The sequence below is a fragment of the Cygnus olor genome, chromosome 1 (genome assembly GCF_009769625.2).
Source record: "Cygnus olor isolate bCygOlo1 chromosome 1, bCygOlo1.pri.v2, whole genome shotgun sequence".
Taxonomy (NCBI): domain Eukaryota; kingdom Metazoa; phylum Chordata; class Aves; order Anseriformes; family Anatidae; genus Cygnus; species Cygnus olor.
Genome location: NC_049169.1, coordinates 38,033,747 through 38,061,719, shown reverse-complemented (window position 1 = coordinate 38,061,719; position 27,973 = coordinate 38,033,747). Strand labels below are relative to the sequence as shown.

The following is a 27,973-nucleotide window of genomic DNA, read 5'->3' as shown; positions in this document are numbered from 1 at the left end:
AAGAAAGGTTTATGTTAGCACAGTCACGGATTACCATGACTGTGACACAAAAGTTTGAAGTGACAAATCAGTATTGATTTCTTGATCTCGCCTCCTGCAAAATAAGAAATTCTGTGTAGTAGGAAGCACAGGTTGACTAAATCCTCAGAAAAGAGGTGTTAGAAGCAGTTTGGAACATACTGTGACATAGCTCTACGATAAAAGAAAACCAAAGATCCCTTAATACCTTGCACGGTACCAGTTAACCTAGATTTACTAGTATGTAACACTAGTGTAAGGATGGAGTGTCCCAAGACTTAGCTGAACGTTGCCAAATACAGTTAGGGGAAATGTTTCCAATATTAGTATGTATTGTGAAAGTGGATTAAAGAGTGTAAGACGTTGTGTGGGAACGGTGGTGTATCTACAGAAGAACTTATCAAGGAGCAACTCTCATGCCACCCTGTCTCCCCACAGTGTTTTGTATAAGTAATGCAGATGCTAGTTATTTGCATCGTTTCTCTTTCTTCTGTCAAACCATAATTACAGTAGTGGTTGCTTTTGCAGTGGAAGCTGTTATATCAGCTGATATGGTTATTTTACTACTGTTACTTGGTGTTCTCATCACAGAACCTAGGCTGAAGCCTTTCTGCTTGTACAGGAATTGAGCATGATTGATACAAGCTCTGCCTAAGGCGTAGCCACCACCCTGTTACGTTCTCATTGATCAGAACCTTGTCTGTCTGGTCCCCCTTCTTATTTTGCACTGCTTTGATTTTATGTTTCAGGGGACAGAAACGTATTTAAGCAGTTTGTGGGGTAGATGGTAGAATGAAGCCCCAGTAGGGTAAGTTGTCGGGACTGCTGAGATATCAGTAGTAGATAACTATCATTCTTCAGACTGTTAACTTGTTTGTACTTTCTACTTAACACCTCTGTATTCTCTTGTTACTACGATGGCTGTCCCTGCAGCTTAAAGCTGCGTCTTTCTGGATAAACCACCCTGATTTTCTACTTGGTCTGCGGAGTTTATTGCCACACCTGAGATAAAACTTAATAATTTTTACTCTTGCTTAAGAAAGAGGTTATAAAAAACAAAGTGAAGTAAATTGCTGTGGCTTACTCCAAATCTCAAGAGTTCTGTTTGAGGTTCTTACTTTGATTGGTATAATGGCTGGTATCATGTTGTCTCTTTTCATAATCTAGTGTGATTTTTTGTAGGCAACATAAATGGGATCCATATAGATTCATACCTGAGGTTTGGATTTAGACATCTGAAAATTCAGCCAGCCAAAGTCAGAACAAGTTTGTATGACCTGTGTTCAGTGCTGTACTATTCAAATAGGCATTCAGTCACACCTGGAGGCAGAGTGAACTGTTTGGGGACCTTAAAGTCTGATGGTTTTTGGTCTTTTTTCCTCTTCACCCTATCTTGGGCTTTTCTAAGTAGGAACTGCTTCAACTTGCATCAGCATCACTGCAGTTCCTGTCCATGAGGTCACTGTAGCATGTGGCCAGCCCAGAAGAACTGTAGTCAGCATGTTGCCTTTTCTGAGTTAGTGGGACCTCCGCGTGAGCTTTTAAATCCGTAGCCCTAGTCTGAGGGGTGCTGGCAGTGGGTCTGGTGCGTTGCCCAGTCAGTTCACTTCACTTCTTAGCCATAACTGCCTTTTGGAACAACAATTCTTTTTCATAAATGGGACTGCAAAGAACAAAGTGAAGAAGATGAGCATGTTTCAGAACAAACCAAGGAGTGTAATCCAGACTGCAGTACCTACAAATAAGTTAGTTTCTTTCCCATTGGATCTGGGGATCAGTATCAGTTCTCCATCTCAATTCTCAGCTTTTGTAGAGCTGTTTAGAATATTGATACCATGCCACGAATATTGCCAAGGCAAAGCTAGAGAACTTCAAAATAAATAAGTGAAAAGACTGCTCACTCTAGTAGAAGCTGTGTAATCTGGCTCTGGTCCAACACTAACTCTGAAGTCTCTTTACTTGTCCTGAGACACAGTTACAAACACAAGTTTGTCTTGATTACTTGAAATATACTTCACTGATTAGCTGAAATCACTTCTGGTTTGGCAGTGAGAAATGGCTTCTTGGTATACATTCAGTTGATGCAAAGCACGTGGGAGGTGGCTTAGCTGTTAACTTCAGCTATGAAAACAGAGTTATCTAGGGTTTTACTGATTAAAGGAAACTTTTATCTATCTGGTGAATCTCTTCATATGCAGTAAATTACTGGTATATGGAAAGAAATCTTACATCATCCCTCACAGGTACACTATCCAGTACTGCAGGCTGGGCAGCCCCAGGAATTTATTTTAATTGTTAATGGTAGGCGTAATGCTTCTCACAAGCTGGAAGTGCTAGAAAATAATTGACGGCTCAGTTCATGAGAGTGTTTATCATTTAGATGGCCCTCACGCAAACTATAAACAGTCTAAATGCTAATGCTGGAAAGACCAATTTAGATCAGTAACTAACGCTAGCCTATACTTAGTTCTTCCTTGTGTTTCCCATGAGTGCAGTTGCAGCGATAACAGCAGGAATGAGCCCTGCTGATGCAAAGCATTAAACACTGTCCCACACGACATCCTTCTCTCCAAATTGGAGAGATGAGAGTCTGAGGGATGGACCTCTCCAAGGGTAAGGGGGAAGGAGTTGGCTGGGTGGTCGCACTGAGTTGTGGCCATTGGCTCCACGTCCAGGTGGAGACTGGTGACGAGCGGCGTTCCTCAGGGGTCTGTATTGGGACTGGTGCTGTGTAACATCCTTGGTGACACGGACAGTGGGAACGAGTGCACCCTCAGCAAGTTGGCCCATGCCACCAAGCTGTGTGGTGCAGTGGACGTGCTGGAGGGAAAGGATGCCGTCCAGAGGGACCTGGGCAGGCTTCAGGGGTGGGCCTGTGTGAACCTCATGAACAACAATGTCAAGCGCAAGGTCCTGCACCTGGTCCGGGGCAATCCCAAGCACAAACACAGGCTGGGTGGAGAATGGATTGAGAGCAGCCCTACCAAAAAGGACTTGAGTGTGCTGATGGCTGAAAAACTCAACATGAGCCAGCAATGTGTGCTTGCAGCCCAGAAAGCCAACCATGTCCTGGGCTGCACCAAAAGCAGCGTGGCCCGCAGGGTGAGGGAGGGGATTGTCCCCCTCTGCTCTGTTCTTGTGAGACCCCACCTGGAGCCCCGCATTCACCTCTGTGGCCTCCAGCACAGGAAGACCATGTACCTGTTGGCAAGAGTCCAGAGGAGGGCCACAAGGATGCTCAGAGGGCTGGAGCACCTCTCCTGTGGGAACAGGCTGAGGGAGTTGGGGTTGTTCAGCCTGGAGAAGGGAAGGCTCTGGGGAGACTTACAGCGGCCTTCCAGTACCTCAAGGGGGCCTGCGGGAGAGCTGGGGAGGGACTTTTTGTCAGGGGGTGTAGTGATAGGGCAAGGGGGGGAATGGCTTTAAGCTAAAAGAGTAGGTTTAGATTAGAGATTAGGAGGAAATTCTTCCCTCAGAGGGTGGTGAGGCCCTGGCACAGGCTGCCCAGAGCAGCTGTGGATGCCCCATCCCTGGAGGTGCTCAAGGCCAGGCTGGATGGGGCTTTGGGCAACCTGGTCTGGTGGGAGGTGTCCCTGCCCATGACAAGGAGATTGCAACTAGGAAAGGACCTTAAAGACCACTAACCCAAACCATTCCGTGATTCTGAAGCACTGGATTTTTTTTTATTTGAAATCAGTATACAATATTATTTGCAGAAAGTCTAAAGCGTCACAGAAATAGTTGTCCTTTTTAGTTGCTCTTGTTGCTGTAGAGCTATGGCACTGAATATAGTGCTGCTGGTATAGGGAAGTGGCTAAAATATGGTGCTGTTCTACGTTAGCTCATGAGATGCTCTGAAAAGTCAGTGTGTGATGGATGTGGATGTTATCGTTGCTGTTAGTTGGATTTGAGATAGCCCCTGTGATCTGCTTCCATTCAAACAAAACCAGAGGCTAATCCCAGTGTCTGGTCGTTGGTGAGATAACATGCTTTGTTTTCTAGGGGCTACAATATTGCTTGTCTGCTGTGATTAGTTGGGTATTTTATATACTACCTAATTAGATACAGGGCTGTAATATAAACACAGTTAATATATTGGTTGGCTTAATGTCCTGTCCTGCTTTTAAGCTCTCTCGCCTTTTATGTCTCTGCTTTGTGTTTGTATGGCAAGTGATAAAGGATTTGTGGAAACTAATGCTTTTAGCTGGCGCTTGTTTCTCTTCTTCTGAGAGGGCTTTTGACATGTAATTCACTTAGCCTGTTGGCTTTAAGGTATTTTGAAGATTTGCCTGTGTGCTTGGTACTCCCTCTGACAGCAGGCAGTCCTGGAGCTGGGTGAATCTGTAGCCTTATGGAAAGCCATGTCTGCTCTGCAGGAAACCCCATGGTTTATAGCTTAGCTCTATCCCCCTCCCTATAGGAGAGGGGGCTGGGGCACCATCGCATCCCCTATATAGGTCCTTTGCTACCTTTTAACTTTGAGAAGTTAATACCAAGGAGGGGTGTCTGCATTATCTTCCGAAAGACTGAAGGAGAGACAGAATGGTTTAGAGGGCACAAGGACAAAGGCTCATCAGGAGCACTCTTGAAGGACTTCCATTGTAGGATACCTCTGGATACAGCCAGGGAAAGGATGACATGTTGGAAATTAGATTGAGACTGTTGTGCATGCTGGATTATAAATAAAAGTAATGTTTTTTGTTGTTTTTAGCACTAGGATGTCTCTTCCCATTTCCAAAAGTACTGCTGCACTAAGGCTTGTCCTCCATTTCCACAGAGTTGCAGAAAGGCTGAGGCTGGAAGGGACCCCTGGGGTTCTGGAGGGGAGAAGGGCTAGGGCTGGTGGTTCCTTTCCTTTTTGATTAAGGATGTGCTTAAAAGCTGGTATCTCTGGTTTCTCCACTCTGCTACATGTCTAGATTTACAGAAGACAAGCTGTTTTATTTTTTTAATGAAACAGCAGCTCTGCATGCAACAAAGCTGAATAACTGGCTTCCTCACCAAAGCACTTACTGCAGACTCACTTTTAGAAGTATGGACTGCTTGCTCACATCGTCCTCCGTCATGAGTGTCAGCGGTGGCATCTCAGCCTTGTGCATAACATCTGGCCATAAGGATATCTTCCAGACATCCAGAGTCTTCCAGAGTGACCGGGTATAACCAGGGGATGCTAAGACCACTTGCTGAATTAGTTTGCTGTCACTGCTGTCTCGGTGCTTCTTGGCCCTAATTAGCCTGAGGCTCTGATCCAACCCGTGAAGTGAGAACCTAGCTTGGCAACCTCAGACTTCAGCTCACCTCTCTTGCAGTTGTTTCAGCGCATCTTGTAGCGTTTCTTCTGTTCTCTTCAACGTTTTTCTCCTGTTCGTCAAGGTGCTGCAGTTATTTTCCTTTCCAGCTATGAGGCTGCTTATTGGCAGCTCTCAGCCAGCAGGGTGAGAGCTGGGAGCAGGCAGCGTGCCTACGAGGTCTGGCTGTTAGCAACCTTTGGGCTGTGACTGCTGTTATCAAGGAACTGGTCCAGTTTCTTTGCTGCCATCTGCCGAAACCAGAGCTGTCCACCTGCTTTGAGAGCAGCCTAGTGGGAAGCATAGTTCTGCAGAGAGATCTGAAATGCCACAAGATCACTACTAGTAATGTGCCCTCCCTCATTTTAAATTAGGACTTCCAAAATATCTGTATTGTTACTTAAAGTTCAGCTTCTTGTGCAACTTTTAGTAATCTTAACTAATGCTCTTCCTGTAGCTATTAATTCTTATTTTGCTAATTTCTGGGATATCTGATACAGCTGTGCCTGTCATCTCCTTTTTTTTCTGAGCAGTAATTCATTAATGTGTTCAGCTTTTCTACTTTGTCTTTAATACAAAGTAAGTTTTGCTTTGTTAATGGAAAATTCTGTATGTACTTCAGAAAAACCTTATTTAATGCTTTTGGAGGAAGTGTCTTTTATTTCAAATATTACTTAGTTGCTTGGTGACTTTGCTTGACAAAATCTTGCTTGCAGAACTGAATTTGAAAAATGTTTTTTCTTAAAAAAAAAAAAAAAAAGCCCCTATTTTATATCACTGCTTAAATGTTTTTGAAATTGCAGGGTTCACTACATGCTTTTATTTGGAAGACAGCACAATTGTTCCTATAACTAATTTAACAAGTACTTCTATAAATAAGTCTACTTTAAAACACTCTATTATAAGATTGGGCAGCAATGAAATATAAGAACTTGTATGGTCGTCTTGATGACCAAATCTTTTACTTTTTTGTTTCTTTAAGGTTTGTTTAACTTTATACTTTGTTTAAAAATTGTCTTTTCCCCTTCCCCTCTTAAAGGTAGAGACCTGTGGGTTCTTGTTCTGGGAAGGTATCCAACCCAACATAAGATTGGCATTCCAGAGTTCAAGTATGTTGCTAATATGCATGGGGATGAGGTACGTTTCAACTTTTGCAATGTCATTTATACCAAATATACTTGCCAGAGGTTTAGGGTGAACTTCTCTCAGGTGTGTGCTGTTCATTATTCGAGTATATCCTCAAAGAAGAACTAATGTGTGTGTGTTTCCTGAGGAATTTCAAGGAAAATTTCCCTTGTGGCAGAAGGGTTTTAAGAGACCTTCCATCAAAGTAAAGAATCCTACACCTAAGACCTCTCAAGTAGAAAGAGATTTGTCTTCTCCACAAGAGTAAACCCAGAGGCTTTAATTTTACTGGCAATGAATCAGTTGTAATGGTTTGCTTGTAAGTTGTTATTACCGAGAAATGAAATATGAGTGATAAAACGCTTAAAACCCATCCAAAGAGTGAATAATAGTTCTTGTGAACCACCAAATGTGGTTTTTAAGAAGGCAATTTCTCCTAGGAACCTTAAGCTAGGAACACACAGATTCATCTAAGGTAACACTGAGTACAAAAGAAAAAGCAATTTCAGGCCTAATTTGCTGTGGAAAGTATGCCCATTTTTTAATGATAAAGGAGGTAATGGTGATTATGAGCTTTCCTGGTGTAGTATGTGAATCTGAAATAGAAATATTCAAAGCTTCACACTTCCTTCTAATCTTCTCACACTTCCCTCTAATCTTCTCTTGCTCCCTATTTCCCGTATTCTTTAGCTTTACCTGCTTTTATGATGCATGGTCAGGATAAATTTAAACTACACAGTATGTTTCTATGAAGTCTTTAGTTATAAAGGGTAAATAAGTCAACAGAAGTGGCAAAATATATATATGCCAGACTGTGAATTCCCCAAATTAATGAAACTAGGTGGAATAGTAAGTGTATCCTGTGTAAAGCACAACTTACCACCAGCTATTCCTATTACCGATACTGTCTGAGTACTTGCACGCCTCCAGGCACTTGCGACACTGTGTGCCAAGAATTTTCCCCAAGTTAGACTAGTTTCACCTTGTTTGACAGTGGCTGTGCTCAGCGTGCTGCTGGGAGCCTGACTGCTTTGGAATTTAACTCTGTGTGGGAGGGAGCTGACTCACGGCCCCGCGTGGCCCACGCTCCTGGGTGCTGTGTGTGGTGCGGGGCGCCTACAGGAGCTGCGGCTGCACGCGCCGGTCCCTGCGGGCTGCTGAAGAAAGTTTCAAGACCATGGCTACAGATGACCCAAATTTGGTGAGGAGGGAGTTGGAGGGGAGAACACAACACCGTCTTGTCCAGCGTGGCCTGGCTTTCCAATCCAGTAGTCCTGGAGTGCAGAAGGGCAGGTTCCTGCTGCCACTCCTCCTGGCAGAGCATCCACGATGAAGCGCTCCTGCTGCTGTCACCGCCCAGCTGGATGTGCACTAGGAGCTTTGAGCACGGAGGCACGCAGTGTTTGCGTGTTCCTGGGGTCAGGCAACCTGGATCACTGTCTAGGATAAAAAATTCTACATCGACTATGACAAACGAAGCGAGATTAAGTACTGGCATCATCACCAGTTTATCTGAGAGGGGTTGCTCCCTGAGCTAGCAGTGCCATAGCAGGACGTGCTGAGGTACGTGTCTCTCCAACGAACCACGTTCTAGCTTGTTCATCAGACCAAGTACACCCCTAGGAAAGATTCTGGAATTAAGGCTATTCCTTTTCAGGCCCTCATGATGATCTTTGCCTTATATTTACATATATTTTTGCATACGAATGTAACACAGTTTTCCTATCCGACCATAAAAGCATTTCAGATGGCAGGAAATGAATTCCTCATATAGAGAAGCATTGGAGATCTTTGAATATTTATTCCCATAATCTAAAATACTGCTGGACTAGTCACTGGGGAAAGACTCAGCTTCCCCTGTAATAGATGAAGCAGATAAGTTTTGCACGAACTGCATGACAAGCTTCGACTTGTGTTCCACAGTCTTTCATAGCCTGAGATTGTAGGATTATAGCTTCATTGATCTACGAATGTCCTTTGTGCTCCAGTGGTGCTTCCCATAAAGGTGAGAAGCTTCTCCATGCAGTGAGCAGCTCTGTTCTCTGGTACCACTTGGAGACGCTGCCCTTCTAACCTGTTGTGATCATGTAAATGGCACTTTTCCTTGATTCAGCCAGCAGGCTGCTCCTAAAACCGGAAAATGGGGAAGCCTGAATTGCATATGTGCAGGCTGTTCACACATGCTGCTGGAAGAAAACCGAGGTTATTTGGAGGGTTGCCCAACAGGGCAGTTCTATTAAGATAATAGGAGTACACAACACCGGGAAGAGAGCTTTTTTTTTTTTTTAATCAGAACTGGAAAGACTGTTTTTAGAGTAGGTTAATTGCTTTATAGCATAAAACACTACCAGCCAAGGCTAAATGATTTTGTTCTGTGACAGCCATTGGCAAACAGAGTGAACTTTTGCCCCAGGTCCATAGATGCAACAGTAGACTTACCTCAATGTTTCTGTGGCTGAATGAGGCTGGTCACCATTTCCAGCAGTACTACCTGCAATCCAGCCTCTGCCTGATAATTAGAGGTAGTGCAGCCGCTTTCAGCTCTGTGGCACTTTAGTCAAAACGGCACTAATAGACTGCACAAAATGCAAAGGCCTGTGACATGTCAGTAACATTTGTACTAAAGAAGATGCGGAAGAGGTTGCCTGCTGCTCTAGGGCCTGCTCGTTAGTGTTGTAGTCCCTGTATTTCAACCAGTGCTTTAGTACAGACAGCTCAAAGCAAATTTGAGGTGTTTTTTTTGGTCTGCTCTCTGTGGGGAGTAGTGATGTGAGTTTTCCTGTTTTTTTTTGTTTTGTTTGTTTGTTTTTTTAGCTCCAGCTCATTCTGATTTAGGCAGCAGCCTGCTCTTGTCCCAGGCTTGTGCTCTCACTGAAAGAGCTCCTCTTGTATGTAGGTATTCACACGTTCCTCTTTGAGGGAAAAGTTCATTCCATTTCTCACTGACCAAAGCCAAATTCCCAAACACCCTTAAGCTGTACACGGAGCAGACCGGTCAGCTTTTGACCAGCTGTGCCACTGACTGGAGTCCAGTCTGCACAACTGAGCCAGAGGATTTCATTAGACTGTTCCTAAACCACTTAGGTTGTAGCAGGAAAGCTCTAAGGGAAAGCATGTCCGAAGTGTAACCTTCCTGTGCGTTTCTGCTTGTTCCCTTTGCTGCATTACAGACAGGGCTTCCTCAGCTTTCTGAAGCTGTAGTGTGATAGCAATCACAAGGTCAATCCCTTTTCCAGGATGATAATACTGGTGCCATCCTTCCCCCACATCCTCCCCTTCTGATAACTTTTGCTTTTTTTGGTGCAACAGCATTTGCCTCTTTCTCTCCCCGAAGCTGAGCCTGTGGTGATGGGCCTCAACTAGCCCATGTGAACGGGTGTGTTTATCTTGGTGGCTTATCTTGTGAGTGAAGTTAGCGCAGCTGTACCCTGTTTTGCATGTCATCATAGATGTAATCATCTCCACAGAAGGGTTTCCAGAGATATGGTGCCTTATTAGGGCTTGGGTGGTTGAGGACTGGAGTAGTTTTATTTGTGATTGATACAATTGGAGCTTTTTTAAAAAAAAAAAAAGTGTTTTGTAGAATCTCTTGTTCTCATTTCCAAAACTGAATAGCAGCTGCATTTATGCTGTCAAAATATGTCTATACAAGACAATTTTTATCACCACATTAGACAAAAGGTTGCGTCTGCATATTATAAAGGCTGCTATATGAAGTTTTCAGGATATATCCAATGTCATTTATCTGTATTGTGTGATATAGCATGGCAGAGGTGTGGTAGGGCTACAAATACATACCCTAGGAGAGAAAATAGGGGAAGAATTGTATATATATTTCCTGTATAGGGAACTATTTTCTACCTGGTTTCAATATCAGCTGACAGGATGTAAAGAAGGTCAGAGGCACTAGAAACCTCAGAGTTCCCAGCAACCCAGTCTATTTGCTAACCTCGTGCTTGAAAAAACTTTGAGATCTCTTTCAACATAGGTCGGGCTGCTGCTTTGGGAGGCGCTGGCTGCGTGCCAGGTGGTGTCCACACAAGCAGCGGCTTTAAGGCTGCCCTTCGTAGCTGACATCCCCCAGACTCGTTGGGGTGTGCTGCAGGTGCCCCAAATCCAGTCATTATGGCCGGCAGGTTTTTGGGGCTCCCCCTGCACCTCGGGTCGGGTGGCGCCCGCGCTGCCCCAGCTCTGCGCAGCACTCGGGGCCGGAGCAGGGAGGCTGGCGAGGCCGGGCTGCTCTGGAACAGGTCCTACCTGACGGTTCGGGTCTTTCTTTCGACATAGTTCAGCTAAAAAAAAAAAAAAAAAAAAAGGCCAAGTTTAAGGAAAGAATTTTAATCTTTAAAAAAAATGGGCAGAGCCTATCCGCCCATCGCCCCCTGGCACTAGGCCTCTACCACGTGGCAGTAAAAGCGTGTTAAATACAGGGGCGCGGGAGTGGAGCGTCACGCTGTGGGCGCGGTGGCTGCTGACCTTAATCTTTTAACAAGCTGTGGCCGGGGCTCCTTGACCAAGTGCTCGGTCTCTGAGCAGGGGCTGACCAGGCGTGACAGCCAGACCTGTGCTCTGCAGTCCGGCCTTCCCCAGGGATCACGGAAAGCCTCTTCTGCTGCCTGTCTGCCCCTCGGGCACGCAGTGACACCGTGACGTCTGGACGTGCGTTCTGTGAGAGGGTCGTGACATCCGGCTGTGTCCCCGGGGTGGGAGAAAGGGCTGGCTTTCGTGTCACCCCTCGTCTGGGCTACTGCAAAGCCACACACCTGGGCACGAGGCCATCGCCCCGGGGAGGCTGCGATTAAAACCGAATACTCGTCGTGTTCCCTCGAAGACATGAGGTCTTCCCTCTGCTCTCCCCGTGTGCGTGTAGTAGATTAGAGGTGTGTTAGGGTGTCTGTCCTCGGCACTACTGTCGGCAACCTGCCCCCAGTGTCTCGAGGCTTACTTGCAGCATTACAGTAAAGCAGATGAACGGCTGCCAGCTTCACTCCATGGGCACAACTGAACGCCCTGCTGTCAGGGTGAAGCTTGCTGGGCAGTAGGTGCCTTCTGAGGGCTTGACCAAAACTTGAGCTTCGCTGTCTCAGAAACGAAGCCCTTCCCTTAACCACCTCCAGATGTGCTTCCTCAAGAAATCTGGGGTCATCTGGGCCAAAGCAACAGCCCTCCCTCTGTTGCTCTACCAAAACCAAGTGGTAACACACACACTTCTTTAAATGATGAGAGTACCAGCCCTCTCTGACAGATGTTAGCTGAATGGAGCTAAGTACTTGGATACAGCAAGAGCTACGCAAGGAATCCCATAAAATAGGATTTGTTTTTTGTTGTTGTTTTTGATGCTGCATATGTAATAAGTCTGGGCTTTACTCTGGAGTGCAAAGAATGTCATCTATGAAGCACCGGTCAGCTTCTGCTGTTTATGAACACTATCCTTTTCCAACCACCTTTTCTTCTTCCTTTTCCTGCTTCTCTACCCCTTTTTTCCCGGAGTTGCTGCCCCTGCCCCAGACACTGAAGAGAACCAGGATAGGCGCAGATGCTCTTTCCCGTTTCCTCCGGAGAGCAGTCCAGTCTTGCTTGCAGTCTAGCTCTCTCTGTGGTAGGGCTGTTCTCGTTTCTTCTGAGCCTGCTAGCTTTCTCTCTCCTGCCCAGGGCCATGATTTGGCTGACTTCTCCCCCTTCCCTTCTTCCCCCTGCTGCCCAAGATGTCTATCACCTGAGCTGCCTGTACAAGACAGGTTCTGGTGTGCCCCTTCTTAAATTTCACAGAGCAAGTTTTAAGCCTGACACCGGTGTGATCTGCAGCTCTGTGGGGCTGTGCTTGGCGCTGCTGCCCTCCCCTCTTCCTTCTGGGACAAGCATCAGTTGCTGCCCAGCTGAAGGGACGTGCTTTGCTCCCAGCCTGAGCAGAGGGTGTACCCAAGGTGTACCAGCCAGCTTCTGCCAGCTGAGCTCCATGTTCTGGTTTACCTCCATGTCCAGAGCGGGATTTGCTGCTTAAATTGCACTGATGTGAAAATTTAACAAGCTGTCACTGCAGCAAGTAGCCGGGGAGAAATACTCCCTTCCCTCTGTCTGATTTCATCTGCTTTTTACCTTCCCTGTACCAGCCTGCAAGCAAGAGGATGTTGATCTGTGATGCCAGTTTCACCCCGTAATGTCACCCCATGTTTCTCAATTTAGGAGCGGGGGAAAATCCTCTGCAGTTTTTCCACATTAGTGATGCAAGACTCATTGTAAAAGATAGTGAGGCTCCATAGCTCTGAAGTGGAGCCCTCAGTGATTTGCCGGGCTCTGTTCTTGGAGAAAAAGTAGAGAGAAACTATCTGCAGAGCACATCCAGTTGCCAGTCTTGGTTTGTTCCCATCCCAGCCAGAGTTTAGGAACTCCACTGCAACCTTGATGCTCCTGGAAAGCCTGGTCCAGTGAACACGCTGTGCTGGTGGTTTTTGGGGCAGAACAGGGTTGTTCTCAACTCACTGGAGCTGGAAGTTGTTGCTGTTTTGGCTAAGATCTGACCTAGCAGACCAAAGGGAGATGTCCTGCCAGCCTTCATGACTTACACAAATTTACATGAACAGAAATAAGCATTTAGCTTTTTCTCTGCCACTGCCTTTCCTTGTGCCAGAGGTTGCATCCAGATGGGCTTTCCATCTTTCTCTAAGGATCCATACACACCTGTTCCGTTTCCCCAGTGCCAGTGTTCATAGCAATAGGGTACGGCAAGGTACGGGGTATGAGGGAAGTGTCTGGGGAGCCTTTCTTCTCTCTGTATCAGGAGTCAGCTTCTCTTGAGCCTGCATTAAAGTCGATTTCACAGAAAAAGAGATTAAAAACAACAAACTCTTGTACTCTGCAGAACCCTGGTAAATTTGGAAGGAGTCTCTTTCCCTTCTTCCATCACTTGCCAGCCCTGCCGAGCACTGGCACTTACGTGCGGGGCCCAGGGTCCCTGGGGCATCAGCCCAGAGCTGACTCTGCACCACCTGAGATAGCGCAGGGCTGCGTTTCCCAGCCCACGTGGTCTTCAGCAGGCAGCCCTTGCGGTTTGAGTTTTTGATAAGGCTCTGCCTTATCCGCACAGGGTTTCAGCAGCGTAGCTGACACAGTCGGTTTCCCATTACACAAGTAGTTCTGGTTGATCTGGGTTTGAAACTCTTGTGAAAACCTTCCAGTGACTCCTTTAATCTTGTAAATTGCTTTAAATGTAATTAGAGGGAGAGCATGAAACAAAACAGTATTGACCAGAATGTTCTTGTATGCCTTGTGTGTCTGTGTAACCCAGTCAAAACAAAACCCTGTAAGCGTAAAGCGGTGGGTTTGGGCTATTTTTGTTATTTTTTTTTGTTCTGTTTTTCTTCCATAGCAGGCTTAAAATGAAATCTATGCTGCTTTTGCAGACTGTTGGGCGAGAAATCCTGCTCCATTTGATAGACTACCTGGTGACCAACTACAGACGTGACCCAAATATTACCCAGTTACTCAATAATACCCGGATTCACATCATGCCAACAATGAATCCTGATGGATTTGAAGCTACAAAAGTGCCTCATTGTTATTACTCACGAGGAAGGTAAGGCTGACTTAGGAGGGTGGGAGTGGTAAAGGAAATGGGTGGGGAGTAATAATCGGAGATAGCCAAGGGACTGAATCATACTTGGTGGAGAAAATAGCGTAGTGGATGCGTTAGGGATGATTTTGGCCTGTGCTGTTCTGAAGAGACACTGTTACAGCACAGGGTTTTGGAAGAGTGAGTCAGCCTGGTGTTTATATGTGGTGTGGCGAGAGAAAATTGGTCAGAATGATATAATGAGCTAACCTTTCAGGCAGGAGACCCAAACTGAGAGAAGAAGGACAATGACCTATTCAGACCTCTAGGGTACCACAAAGAAAGATGAAATAAAAAGTCCACCCCCGGGGATCTTCTTCAACTGAAGAACTATGTAACCCTTCTTAACGAGAAAAAGGTGTGTCTGAGCTGGTGGAATGGACTGCCACAAACGTGTTGGTAGTTCACATTGAGCGCAGATAGAGCGGGAGGGAGGAGTTATGCAAGCAGAGTTAGCTATAATAGGTGCTGTGCTAATAGCAGTGCTAGAAAAACACTCAGAAGGAAATGTAACCTAGTATTGCATCTTGTGCTGCTTTTGCATTCTTTAACATAACTTGCAGAGACCAAAAAGGGGAGGAAATGTTTAACAAGTTAGAAGAGGGAAGAAGAGGGAGAGTGAGAGAATGGGAAGAAATGCCAAAGGGGCAAAGCTGGAATGTGAAGAAAAAGCAAAATCATGAGCTAGGAGTTCGCCTGGATCTTTGGCCATGGCAACGTCAGGAACGAGTGAAAAGGTAGTTTAAGTAGAGAGAAAGCTTAATTCTCTAGGTGACTGGTGTAGGCCCTTCTTTTTATCAGGAAGGAAAAGTATTCCTCAGCAAATAGATAGGACTTGTACGGAGGGCAGGAATTTTTATCCCCTTGCTGTCAAATAGAATTTAACTAACTGAGTTTAAAAAAAATTAACACAGCTGAAACTAAAATACTCTCTTACACTCTCTGTGCTGACCTCTCTGAGTGAAAAAGGAAGAAAGTGTTTGCCCAGGCTGGACCTTCAAGTACAGGTGGAACAGAATCCATCCTGTGTCTGATTTTGCTGTCAGTCCAGAGTGGCAGGAATACAAGGGACATCGCCGTCCAGCAGTTACCTTGATCTTCCTAGACAAGTGGAAAAACACAGACAGAAGGACATATCCTTCTTACCTGACTTAGGTTTTTAAGTTCTTGTATGTGTAGGTGTGGGTATGTCCTATATGCGTGTTAAATATCATTCTCTGTTTCCACCTGAACTACAACAGAAGAGTTGTTTTATTGTGTCCTATGAAAAGCCTGGTGCTGACAGAAAGCATGCTGAAGTCCAATTTCTGAATGCTTGAGAAGATAACCTTGCAGTGGTCATCTTGCCTGTTCCCTAAAGGCACTGGTGTGCCGTGGACCTCAAGCACCATGGGGCTGGTGGTGTGGAAGTGTCTACAGGCAAACAGTAACGGCAGTGCCTTCTCTCTTTCTAAGGTACAATAAGAACGGAGAGGATCTGAACAGGAATTTTCCTGACGCCTTTGAAAATAACAACAACACCATTCAGCCAGAGACTCGAGCGGTGATGAACTGGATAAAAAATGAAACGTTTGTTCTGTCAGCGAACTTGCATGGGGGTGCCCTGGTTGCCAGCTACACGTTCGATAACGGTAACGCAGGTAAGCTGGTAACAAACCCTTTTCCCCAAAGCTGATTTGCTTTAGGAATCGTAGCTGTACCAAAGCAACATCTGTAAGGTTTTCTGCAAGGGTTTTTTCAGCTTTTGAGCTGGGATGGGCAGACTTTGGGAAACATCAAAGACAAAATGAGGCATCGAAATTCGTTCTCTGCTCTGGCTATTGAGATTCTTATCCTGTATGTAAGATAGCACTGTCTGTTTTACTGCTAATGAGAATTATGTGATGGCTGTCTTTATTCTGCAGTTACTGGCTCATCAAAAGGCTACAGCAGGTCTCCAGATGATGATGTTTTTATTCACCTGGCAAAGACCTATTCTTTCAACCATGCCAGCATGTACAAAGGGACTGGGTGTGACAACAGGCAAACCTTTCCAGACGGCATCACCAATGGGTATTCCTGGTACCAGCTGGAAGGTAAGAATGGCAGTGCTATTTTTTCAGCCACTTCAGATACGGTATTCTCACTTGCTTCTGCCACCTGTGATGATGAAAGGGCTGTCATTTTGCCCAGAGTAGAAGGCTGATACAAGCAGGGATTGTTGGAGCAGGACACAGGTGTTTGCAGGCTCTGCTGATCAGAATGAGGCAGTTGCTGCTGTTTTGATTTCCTCTATGTCCTTTCTCAAGGGAAAGAGCATTCATATATGTTCGGGTACATCAGTGTGGCACCAAGGTCAAAAACTTCTCTCTTCTTTCAGAAAGAAAACCGATGTTCTGTTCATGTATCATCCTTTTAAAAATAAACAAACAAACAACTTTGATTACTGATTTATTACTGATTTTTTTTTTCATTTCTATTTACATGTAACCAAATACAATATGGGTTCTGTTTACTCTGGTACATACCATGTGTTGCTTTCCCAGTCTGAATTCAAAGCCTTAAAAGGCTCTTAGGACAGCTCCAAGACTAGTAAACCCCATGCCAACACATGGATTTATGTCTCCGTTCAGTGGGCAGTGCTTGAAAAGCCTTCTGAGTTTTTAAGTCAAAGACCCACCCTTCCTCAACCACAATAATCATCATTTCCAAAACATCACTGTGCTTTAAAAAACAACACCCTACAAGTATATAGAGAGTTATTAAGCTGGTTTTCCACAGGAAGCAGTGTGGTATAAGTATATAAGTGTGGTATTGAGGAATAATTTGTCTAATTTACTTTTCTTACGGGTGTGATATAAGTGCCAACATTTTTAACTTCCATTTTTCGTATAGCTTGAGCTTGGTGCTTCTTTGCAGCTGAACACTGGCTTGTTTTATTTTGCTCTTAAGGTGGAATGCAAGATTACAACTATGTCTGGGGACAATGTTTTGAAATCACATTGGAGCTGTCATGCTGTAAATATCCTCCGGCAGACCAGTTGGAGAAATTCTGGAGAGACAACAAAGTTGCTCTGGTTGAATATATAAAACAAGTACACCTAGGTGGGTATGCAGCCGGGGAAGGGAGCTGAAGCTGAGGAGACCGGGTGGCTGGGCAAAGTGGGCAGGCTGCAGTAGCCTGGGTCTGTGTTGGAGCTCACAGGTGAGGAGCTACGGCATGAATCTGGGAGCTGCTGTGCTCCAGGAAAGACCTGAAGGGCAAGTGCTACAAGGCTAGGGGTGGGCGAGAGAACTTAGAGGTGGGATTGTCAGGTGGAGTCCAAGGGGCTTAAAATGCACTGGGACAGGCCGCTCAGGCATCTCACCTCCCCCTGCCCTCCAGGGAGCCTGCTCTCCTGAGCAGCCCTGGGGCAGTCATTTATCTCCGAGGTTTCTAAACCTGTGTGCATGTGGGCATGGTTTCGTGGCTCTTTGCTGCTTGGATTTTGTATTTTTAAGACCTAAGCGTGGTCTGGACTTCACAGTTGGAAGAGAGAACTGCTTAGTGAATCAGTGGTATTTTGCAGAGGTAAAGGGTTCGCACAGATCTGTTGCTTATCTTGGGTTTTGTTGCCTTGAATGTCTGATTGCTGTTTTGCTTAATGACAGCGCTGCCTTTAAGGTGGTTTGTGAGAATTAAGGGAAACTACTCCATAAGCAGACATTGTTATTCTGCCATTTGGAAGCACTAGATAAGAGGCTGGGCTATTTAAAAAACAAACAAACACAAAGAACACACACACAATACTGAAAATGTAAGCCCTTCAGCAAGACACATGCAGTAAGTAGGTATGATGCTTTCAGCAAATGAAACTTAGAGATTACAATGGTGCTTTCTAAACTAACGTGAGGGGAAGCTGCTAACAACAAAAAGGATTTTCTATTTTAATTCTCTTCGGTAATATGTAAGTCCTAGTGATATTATTAGATGTACTTGAAATAATTGAAATAACCTTTGAATGCACCCAGCAACAAATAGTCTGACTTTGTCAGACAAGGAGGCTCACCACGAGTACACATTGTGATCTTTCTCTCCTCTCCCTTTTTCACAGGAGTCAAAGGTCAGGTTACTGATAGGAATGGAAATCCTATTCCCAATGCGATCGTGGAAGCCCAAGGGAGGTCTCATGTCTGCCCGTACAGAACAAACGAACACGGAGAGTACTTTCTTCTCCTTTTGCCTGGGAAGTATGTGATCAATGTAAGTGTGCTGCCTTACTAAATTATTATTTCTAATTACATCGAGTTCTTGAGCACAGCGAGACCAAATCCTTATAGCCGAGTAAGGTGGACTTGCTTGAGTCAAATACAGGAACTGTAAAGACTCATTAGCGGATTAAAAAATTAATTAATTGTAATATTTGAGTCAGCAGTAGGGCAATGTTTAGATACAGGGAGACCTCCTGTCCCCAGGCTGTCCAGGAATAAGCAGTAATCTAACTGGGCGGTGGAACCAGCTGAGTGTCTGGACCATGGCGATGCTGGCTTGAAGTGTTTGAAGCAAACCTGAGAGCTGTTAGAGGGTGAGGACTGGGAGGCTGGGACCCACGTAGCCCCTGGCAGCAACAGGCTGACAAGGCTGTCAGTGACAGCTTCCTTGGGTGGAAGGGGCTTCCCTGAGGGCCTTGTCAGGAGCTGGTATTAGAGAGCATCCGAGCACCAACGTCTCTGCCTGGAGCCAGGATGACTGCAAGATTCCCTCTCTTGTACAGCGTGCGGTGCTCCTGTGGTCTTCGGGCCAAAAATCGCTGCTGGTTTGAAATATGAATCCTCCTGTCAGAACCTCCCGGGAAAGAGACTTCCCTCCCCTAAAATGTCAGTCTGGTCAACGCCTCTTCGGACTTGAGCAGCCAGCGAGGGCCTCCTGCATGTGCTCAGCCCCTGTCCCTGCCACCCTCCTGCTGCAGCCTGCTACAGGAGTAAGGCAGTTACTCCTAGTAAGGCAGTCTTAAGTTTGGTCCCTAGAGGTGAGCAACCTCGATCCATGGCAGCACCTTACAAGAGGCAAGGAAAAACCACAACTGAGAGAAATTCACTTACTGCGGCAGAGAATACCCCATGACATCTAGCACTTTTGCTGCTAGCTTCGGGCTTGTTCAAACTGCAGTTCCTTGTTCCTGTTCACATGAAGCAGACTTCAGTTAGTGTTGTGCTGCTGCCTGACACGGTTAGCTACCCACCAGCTCGCATCCTCCAGGTTTTGTGGCTCTCGTTGCTAAGCAATTTAGTCAGTTCATCCTCTGCAAGGTAATGACCCAAATAAAGCAAAATTAGCTAAGAGCCTTGTGAACTGGGGGGGGGGGGGTAAAAAAAGCATGTGTTCTGTTACCGTCTCCATCTCAGCTTTTTTTAGTCTTATTGCCGTAATGTGAAAAACTTTTACTGTTTTCTCTTGCTGTAGTTCAACTTATATTTAGAACACTTTTCCTACACGTTGAAACTATAAATAAGCGCATTAGACAATGATTGTTTTACAGCTGAACTCGGTGCTTAAAACCAAAAAAAAAAATATCTTTCATGCTTGTTCCTAGGCTACTGTACCTGGATTTAAGTCGATGCTGAAGACGGTGGAAATACGTGATAACACTGGTAACTTCAGTGCTTTGAAACAAGACTTCTCTTTCTCAGAAGTCTCTATCAGAACAAGACCTGCTTCGTGTCCTAAAACGCCCTTGTACCAAGAGCTTGAACGTTCTTCAGCTGCGGTAAAACCAACTCTACACATCTTGGTTTTAATGACCGCCGTGATTCTGCTTTTCAAATAAAGTCAGGGATGACGTGACAGGGCAAAATCTTCCTGCACAAAGGTGGCTTTTGAAACAAGGAATTGTGTATGTAAAAGAATGTATGTTTTTATGAACCAAATTCTCAGATTTATAATCACGTTTATTGTATTTTGTAAATTACTGCCTTGACAATCAAATGTTGTACTTTAATTGTAATAGACTATCGTATTTTTCTACATATTTAGAGTAAATATTTTACTCTAAAGAAAAACTGTACAGCCTATGGAGGTAATTGTTCAATTTTGATGCAGGTAGTTACACATCTTTTGAAGAACTTGCCAGAGTTCAAAAACAGTCTAAGCTTGTACTGCCTCTGTTTCAAACTGTTTCAGTGTTGAACTAACAGTTCATGTGCCCGCACAACTGTAAGCAAGTAGCTCAATCCTAATGTCTTGTAATAAAGCCACTGCTATAAATGAAGAATGACATTTTGAAGAATGCTCTTTCTTGTCTAGACAAACGAGACCAATCGGGGCTGAAATAAGATTGGTAACACATGGTAGAAGAAAAGAAGATGGAAATAAATAACCATCTGTAAGTGCCCAAGGGCCATGCTGCTGGAGCTTGATGATAGCCTGTGCCATCAGGCAAAAGACAGTAATGTAGGTCTTTGAAAAAGCGTTCCTCTAAGACAGAACTATTGAAAGCGACATAGAGACAGCCCCCTTAAGCTTTATACAGTTGCCTTTTTTTTAACTGAATGTGTTACAGAGCAGAACCATAATTCACAATTTTTCAATCTAAATAACTTCAGCTATTTGTTGTTTTTTTAAGCATGTTTCACAGCCCTCTTACTCCCTCTTTAGCTCATGCCTGGTATCTGCACAGCAGAAGCTGGAAGGTGTGCTTCAGGAGGAGCGACCATTGTACAGCAGCTGGTTTCTAAGGGCTGTGCTAACAGTGCGCTATCAGGTGCGGATTTAGCAGATTCCTTTTACCTTGGTCAGTTGTAAACCATTTTCAAGGCACTTTGAAGCTGTTCAGCAAACTCAGATGTTACCGAGTGAAGTCAGTGTCACCGCGTGTGTTTATTTTGAAGCTTCGTCTGCTGCTAATTTTCTTAAGCAGTTTTAAAAGCAGCCAGAAGAGATTATCTTTGGAAACGTCTACGTTTTCCTGCACACAGTAAATCAAAAATGCAGGAACAGAGTAAATCTTTTGATAAAAGTAGTTTTTTGAAGTGTACCACTGTTACTGCAGAGGTGCTCCTGTGTTTCACATCACGACATACCAGCTGGGCCGTGGGTCCCAGTCTGAGTGTAAATACACTTTTGGTATTGGAACACCAATGCACTCAGAACGGCATCTCATTACATACAGACTGTACGTAAGATACTGTTGTGTCATCGTCTTTTGTTTGTTGTATCTCATCCATTTGAACTTTCTACCTTTCTTCCCCTTTTAAATGTTGTGGAGTGTTTACTAGTCAAAGCCATAACCAATTATCCACTAATCCCTCCAGAGCGGATTGGTTCCAGTTCTGTTACATATAGCTAGAGCGCCCTGAAGTTCAAAATACTCCAAAAGCAGGAACATGAGCGACGACTCCATGCTACCAGCCAAGTGAGGGGAGAAAGAAGCTGCACTGTTGTTTCACAGAATTAAGAGGCTGTATGAAAATGAAGTAGGAGAACTTTAAAGGAAAAAAAAAAAAAATCATTGACATGAAAAAAAAAGCACTAAGGAGCATATAAACACATCTTTATTTAAAGCTCTTAGCCATCATAGTTAATTTTCTCAGAAAAACTGAAAACCAAAACACATAAATGCAATACACATGAAAATTCTTCTCACAAAGGGAACTACGCGCGGTGCGATTTGAGTGGACAGCTGCACGTGAATGGCTACTGGACGCAGCAGGACGTGCGGTGGTTAGCTACAAGGTTCACACACGTCACCGCACGTGTGTTCAGCAACCTACGCGTGGTGGTAAAATTGCATAGTTGTTTAACTTCACTATTAAACTCTCTATTTAATAACAATTCCAACTCTGCACAGTCAGACAACAAAGTAAGACTCTGCTTTTGGAAAAGCAATCTGTTATTTTAGGTATTTATGTAATCTTCACGCTGACTGCCATCAACTTAGCAAAAAAAACAAACAGGAAAACCTGCCCCTTGAAAGTCAGCCTGTTAACTTAAAGCAACATCTACTAAAAGGGGAGAGAACACCCTCTGAAGTATAACCCACAACTTTTACACATACAATAGGTATGACAGAGAGGCATTCAAATTTTCAGCGTGGCTGTGGTAAATAAAAGCAAGTACACATTAGTTGAAAGCAACAATTTTTCCTTTTCAGTAAGTTCAGTCTATTGTTAAGAAAAATACCTTAAGCCCACGCTTGGGGGTTGGTTGGACTTATTTTTTTCACTCTTTTGCTTGCTCAAACTTTAAACTAAGTAACCCAAAAAATAAGATAAACCACTCTCTCTCCTGTAAGAGCATGGTTTTCTGAAAATTATTCTTGCTGATGCTTTCTGCAAGAATGAGGAACTGTTTTTTCCCCTCGTTTTAGGGGAAAAAATGTGCCCTAAGTCTTCCATGTGTTTTCATACCCATACAGAAATTTCACACAGTGACATTTAAACAAAATAACAGAAAACGGAACACGGTGATACAACTGTACTAGGCTGTTAGAAATAAATAGAACACCCCATCAATTAAATTTTGTAGTGTGTTTACCGGTTTCTAAATCAAACTCCTAGCTGAAGGGGCAGCCAAAGCTTCTTGTGCAACGCAGCACGGCGCGGACTTCCTCCGGGCTGCCAGGCAGCATCGCGAACACAACACGCGGTGGGTGCGCTACACCGACAGTCCTTGCAGAGTGGGCGTGCAATACAATCAGCAACCCACCTACCTGCTTCACCCCGACACGTTTTTTTAAAAGATAAAGGCAACAGGCTTGTAATGTAATAAATTTTAAGTGAACCTTCTCAACTGTTTTAACATTCAACAATCCTAGCATTTTTGGGAAGTGTCAGATGCTGAAACAAAGCAGTTTTGGCACCTGTCTTGGGTACTCCGCTTTGCACGTATCCTTCTTGGCTGAAGTGAAAAAGTCGGATTTTATCCAAAAGTGGTTTTCTTGTACAAACGCGAGTCCTTGCAGCATTTGCACCTAAATACTGTTGACCTGAAGTGCACGAAGAAACACACTAAGACAATTACAGACTTTGTATACTTTCAAATTTCCCAAGTATCTGGCCATTCCTTCACCCTTAATCTCCTTGATCAAAGGAGGGAGAAATTACCACTCAGTGTAGATTTTGACTGGGAAGCCTCTCATCACGTCGCATCTTCATACAGTGACCCCCAGTGTTAACAACACAAGGGAGCAGTGTCTGGAGATGGCAAAGCGTTCCATCAGAACGCACCACCAATGGATTTCCACCATGCTAATGCAGCATCGGCTTCCACCTCTAAGACGCGCTGTACAGTTTCAACACAGAAATTGTGTTAAGGGAAGGAGAAAAGAAGAAGACAAGTCTTCGTATGTTGCTCTTAGTCTGAATATAGCTCTGCCGACCTTTGTTTTTAATGCTACAATTTCTTAAAGTCTCCTTGTAACTGAGATTCACTCAGCACGCATGTTGGTTTATCTACACCTGTACCAGAAGGCTAATTCAATAAATTAAAGCTCAAAACACTAACTACAAGCACAAGAATATTTACAAACTGCAATAAATTAAAACGTATACAATATTAAATACACCTCACCACGTAAGAATAAATGTCAAACTTTGCACCGCTACCCAAGGACAGGCAATTGTATCTGTGCCAAAAAGAACAGGGCAACAAGCAAAGGCTGGTCACCATTATCCCCTTCTTGGGTGTCACAGCGTGCATTCAGGGCGGCTGCATGGAGACGAGCCCCAAGATTTCAGCATTTCGGACAAAACACCCGTTCTCAGCCTGGGTCTTGGTCCGCAGCACAAGGCAGAAGTCACAAACTTCTCCTACAGGAGATGAGACCGATGCCGACACTCAGCACTCCCTCGTTTGTAAGGCACGCTTCTACACAAAAAACAAAGCTCAAGAACAAACAAACTTACTAGCTGTTAAAAATAATATTAGGCCAGAAAACATAATTAAAAATAAAATCGCTCTGACACAGTAGCTTGGCCAAGGAAGCAGGCACCAAAAGTACCTGTTTCCTTGGGATTCCATGGAGCGGAGGGTATTTCCAGGGCTATCTTCCGCTACAGAAGACATGCTGAGGATGTAAAGTTTTTTCGCATACAAGGAAAAAATTGTTGTGCCAAATGCTTTCATTTTACTTTATGCCAAAGCAGAAAGCTTTAGTGGGATTGGTTCTGAAGGCAAATTCCAAAGCAATTGCAAACAGCAAGATCACTGCTGTGACCATACATGCATCTTTGAGAGCTGAAGTATTTTATTTAATTTTCTTTTTAACATATGGAGAGCACTTAAAGGGGTTGGAAGACCAGGACGGCACCATTTGTCCCAGCAGGATCTGGGCGCTCCCCACGACCGCAGTTACACAGCCGCTACAGTGACCGTAGGGAAGGATCAAACTAAAAAAGCCTCAGACATAAGAGACGATGCAAGGGATGAAGATTTTAAGCACACTCCCCACTTCATCAATGCTTTCCCTGAATGTACGAGTTTGTAAACTCTGTTAACTGCACGCTCCAGACTCATCTGACCACCATTCAGTTCTGACCTGCAGGTGCAATGGGATAGCCTCTGCAAGCTGTACTGTACTTCAGATTATCAAATAAAAATACAGAAAATAAATAGAAATCAATACCAATTAAGGCAGGTAACCACGTATTAAGAGCATTGCTAGCTGAAAATTTTCAGTATCTGCTGAAACGACTCTTTCACCTCAGGCCGAAGGACTGCCAAAACCCAGCTGAAAGGTTCCTGCTGACCAAAGCCTGTAACAGCTTCAACAGCTTCCAACCAGCAGCTGCCACTTCACAACTTGCAAGAACAAGACATCTGCGTGTGGACAACTCTTCCTTTGAAGAAACACAGGACGTCTTATGGTTTTTGTTTAGTTACAATGAACTAAAAAACAAAAAAAAGCCTCAGAGATATCAGTATCTTTTAGTAGTAGCTTTCAAATATCAGCTCAACTAGGTGAACAAACAACAAGCTGCTGAGAACACGCAAGTCCTCTCGTAATGTAGCTCTCCACAGAAATAAACACAACCCACTGCTACATAAACTCCCCATCCGAAGAACAGCTCAGATGAGTAAGCTAGCTACATCTTTAGAACTTTACCACACAAAAATATTCTCCTTACCCCCTCTGAACGCACCACAGAACTAAGGTACTAGACTTCTTAATAAAGGAACTGGAAAATTTCACAAAGTTTTTGGGAAAGTACAGTGCGGAGACAAGAGCTAAAAGCAGTAAGGACAGATCCAACTCAGACAAACATTGATTCGACCAAACACCTTGCAAGAGATTTTCAAAATTCTTATGGTACAGATAAAAACAGCACAAGTCAGAAAGACTGCTGAACTTAAAAACAAACTAACAAAAACAAACAGTGTGAAACAGAACTACAGAGCTCATTTGTTTCTGCAGATGGAGGTGGATTTTTTACATATTTTTTCCACTATTTTTATTCAAGTGAACAGAGCGATCAAGCTGTGTGCCACGCTACTGAAGTCAAAAACAAGTGCAGAGAAAATTCAAACACTGCCCAATATCACCTATTTGCCTGACTTTTAATGTAAGCTCTCCTTCATTTACCTTGCCTGTTCACATCTCTCACGCTCTGCTAAAGTAACCAGGATAGTACAGACTGCCAAACCACAGAGTATTTTAGAAGTCTGTTTCTCAGTATATTTAAGAGGTAATCGTAAGACGAACTGGTCAACGACTTCTTCTCAGGACACATTCATAGAGCCCTGAAGTTCACAATGCACATTTTAAACAAGACACAGTACCCTTTTCTGTTCGCAAATTTTTACATGTTATTTTCTATCACAACTTCCCCCGTTTCCAGGTATGTATCCAAAAGATCTCCCTTTCGGAGAATCTCGTTTTTGGGGAATGTGGGAGACAAGGCTCTATTTTGTTGTTTATTGACTTATTCCGAGGGTTCTGATTCTGCCTGGTGTCTTCACTAGGCTACAGATACTGGAATGTAGAGAATCCCCTTTCTTTGTAACAGGAGGAACCAACTTTAAATGAATTCTTCAAAATGTCCTTCCTCTGTTAATCACTGAACTTGGGTTTTTAATGTGTGATCAATCCAGTAATACAAACGTTGCTACCTTTGATGTACGGTAATACACTTGGGAAGGCAAACAGGACCCAGTACGAATCGGTTACTTCAATTGAGAGGGACTTACAATATTCAAGTGGACTAACGAGCATTAGGCTAAACTTAACAATTCCAGTGCATTTATTTCAATAACGACTTTTCTTACCAAACGCAGACACCCAAAATATTCATCTGCCAATAAGTATATAAAAATAGTTTCTTACTCTCTTAATTGTGGTACCAGTTTATAACGTTCCTTCTGCCCCTTTTCACTCAACATGGTTCTAACCAAAATAAGTTAGTACGATCATCTGTATAGGCTGTCTGCACACCGGACACGGTTTGTTCCTCTTCTTCAGCTTCCTCGCGCATGTGAAACACGACATGAGATGTCCTGTTTTGCCATGTACTATGCAACCATTTTTCGGTCTGCTTTGGCATATGACGCAGGGTTCTATGCTGCTAACAGGCAGACTGGACTCCACGCTTTCCTCTTTGCCTTGCATTTCTCTCTTCTCGGGCTCCTTGTAGTCTTCCTGACTGCTGCAAAACATGCTGCTAGATGTAGATGGCTGAGAATAATCTTCGCTTTCCTGGGACTCGGATATTTGTACTGCTTTATCTTCATTCTCCTCCACCGGTGGTTCTTTATCTTCAGTCATTTTAACTTTCTTACAGTCAGGTACATCAAAACCTTCTTCAGATTCTAGGTGGAAAGAACTTTCTAATTTGCCCTTTGCCAATTTCTCACTCTTTTCATCAGGAAGCCAGTCCTCTCGAAGGGCCCAGCATCTGTGGCAATGGCGTGGAAGTGGAGGATTCATTTCGCTGCATTCAGGACACTTCCAATAATCCTTGAGTAAATTAAAGGTTGAAACAGCTTAAGCTACTTGGAATGCTTACAACTGAAGTACAGAGAGATTATAAAGAATTTATTACTGCCAAAATACCAGTGATCTTGAACTATCAACATGTTTATAGTTTAAGACTTCCACTGGGTGTCTGACCATTTTACTGTCTTGCATTAAAATAGCCTCATTTTTATAAGACTCTCTGATTTTCTTCCTTCTTACAGTAGATTTGTAAAATGAAAATGGAGGTGGAATAATAATGGTTTACTAGTTTTAGTCAAAATTGAAGAAACTAGTCTACAAAAGTCTTCAGAGAACTTCACAGAGAACTTTTGTGATAGAATGGGCACTGTTCCCATGAGTTTCAACAACAAACTTCTGAACTAGAAACTGGTCAAGACTGAAGGGACATTTGACCTGGGGAAAGCTAAACTGCTGGTCTGCAAAACGGCCGGGTGAGGGCACTCTGACACAGCAGAATGTAAATTACACAGCATAGAAAACAACGAGCCAGTTAGGAAGAGCTGCATCACTGTGTCAGAGCTTACTCCATACGCTATACCAAAAACAAACACCATCTCATTAAAAACACACTTCATTTTTAAGGAGAAGTACCCTCCTTAGAAATAATGCATGTGGCAGGGGTGGAGTGGGAGAACAAACCAAAACACTACTTATTTGGAACGTGTGAAATGCTTTTTGGTTCAAGCTCTGAATAGCATCAGAGACATCAAAAGTTTGAGACTAACTTTTATTCCTAAACATAAATTTTTCCGTATTTTTCCATAGATAAGCAGCACTATGTATGTATGGCTAGCCCCGTGTTTCACACGTATAGTCAAGTCCCTCAAGTCCTACAGACCACCAAGGGACAAACATTTCAGATGGTTTTGTAAAACAGCTGTACTCAAGCTTCTACGATGAAAAGCAACTATAAATCTTTTATTAAAGACCTAAACTAAAAAAAAGTATAAATCTTTAACTACAAAGATTTTAAACTATAAATCTTTTATTAAAACCTCCGACTT

At 43.9% G+C, this 27,973-nt stretch overlaps 2 protein-coding genes across 8 annotated transcripts in view; one reads left to right on the top strand and one right to left on the bottom strand.

Annotated features, from left to right (window-relative positions):
• CPM (carboxypeptidase M) overlaps positions 1-22,254 on the top strand; it is a 35,597-nt gene extending 13,343 nt beyond the window's left edge. The window contains exons 3-9 of the mRNA XM_040553054.1: positions 6,346-6,443; positions 13,832-14,004; positions 15,496-15,680; positions 15,945-16,115; positions 16,972-17,124; positions 18,114-18,262; positions 19,593-22,254. Coding sequence (XP_040408988.1) covers positions 6,346-6,443; positions 13,832-14,004; positions 15,496-15,680; positions 15,945-16,115; positions 16,972-17,124; positions 18,114-18,262; positions 19,593-19,826 — 1,163 coding nt within the window. The 3' untranslated portion in view covers positions 19,827-22,254. The remainder of the gene's footprint in view (positions 1-6,345; positions 6,444-13,831; positions 14,005-15,495; positions 15,681-15,944; positions 16,116-16,971; positions 17,125-18,113; positions 18,263-19,592) is intronic.
• Positions 21,532-27,973, bottom strand: part of MDM2 (MDM2 proto-oncogene) — a 26,559-nt gene continuing 20,117 nt past the window's right edge. For all 7 annotated transcript variants that reach the window (XM_040553009.1, XM_040553016.1, XM_040553044.1 and 4 more), the window contains one exon: positions 21,532-26,948. In XM_040553009.1, coding sequence (XP_040408943.1) covers positions 26,379-26,948 — 570 coding nt within the window. In that variant the 3' untranslated portion in view covers positions 21,532-26,378. The remainder of the gene's footprint in view (positions 26,949-27,973) is intronic.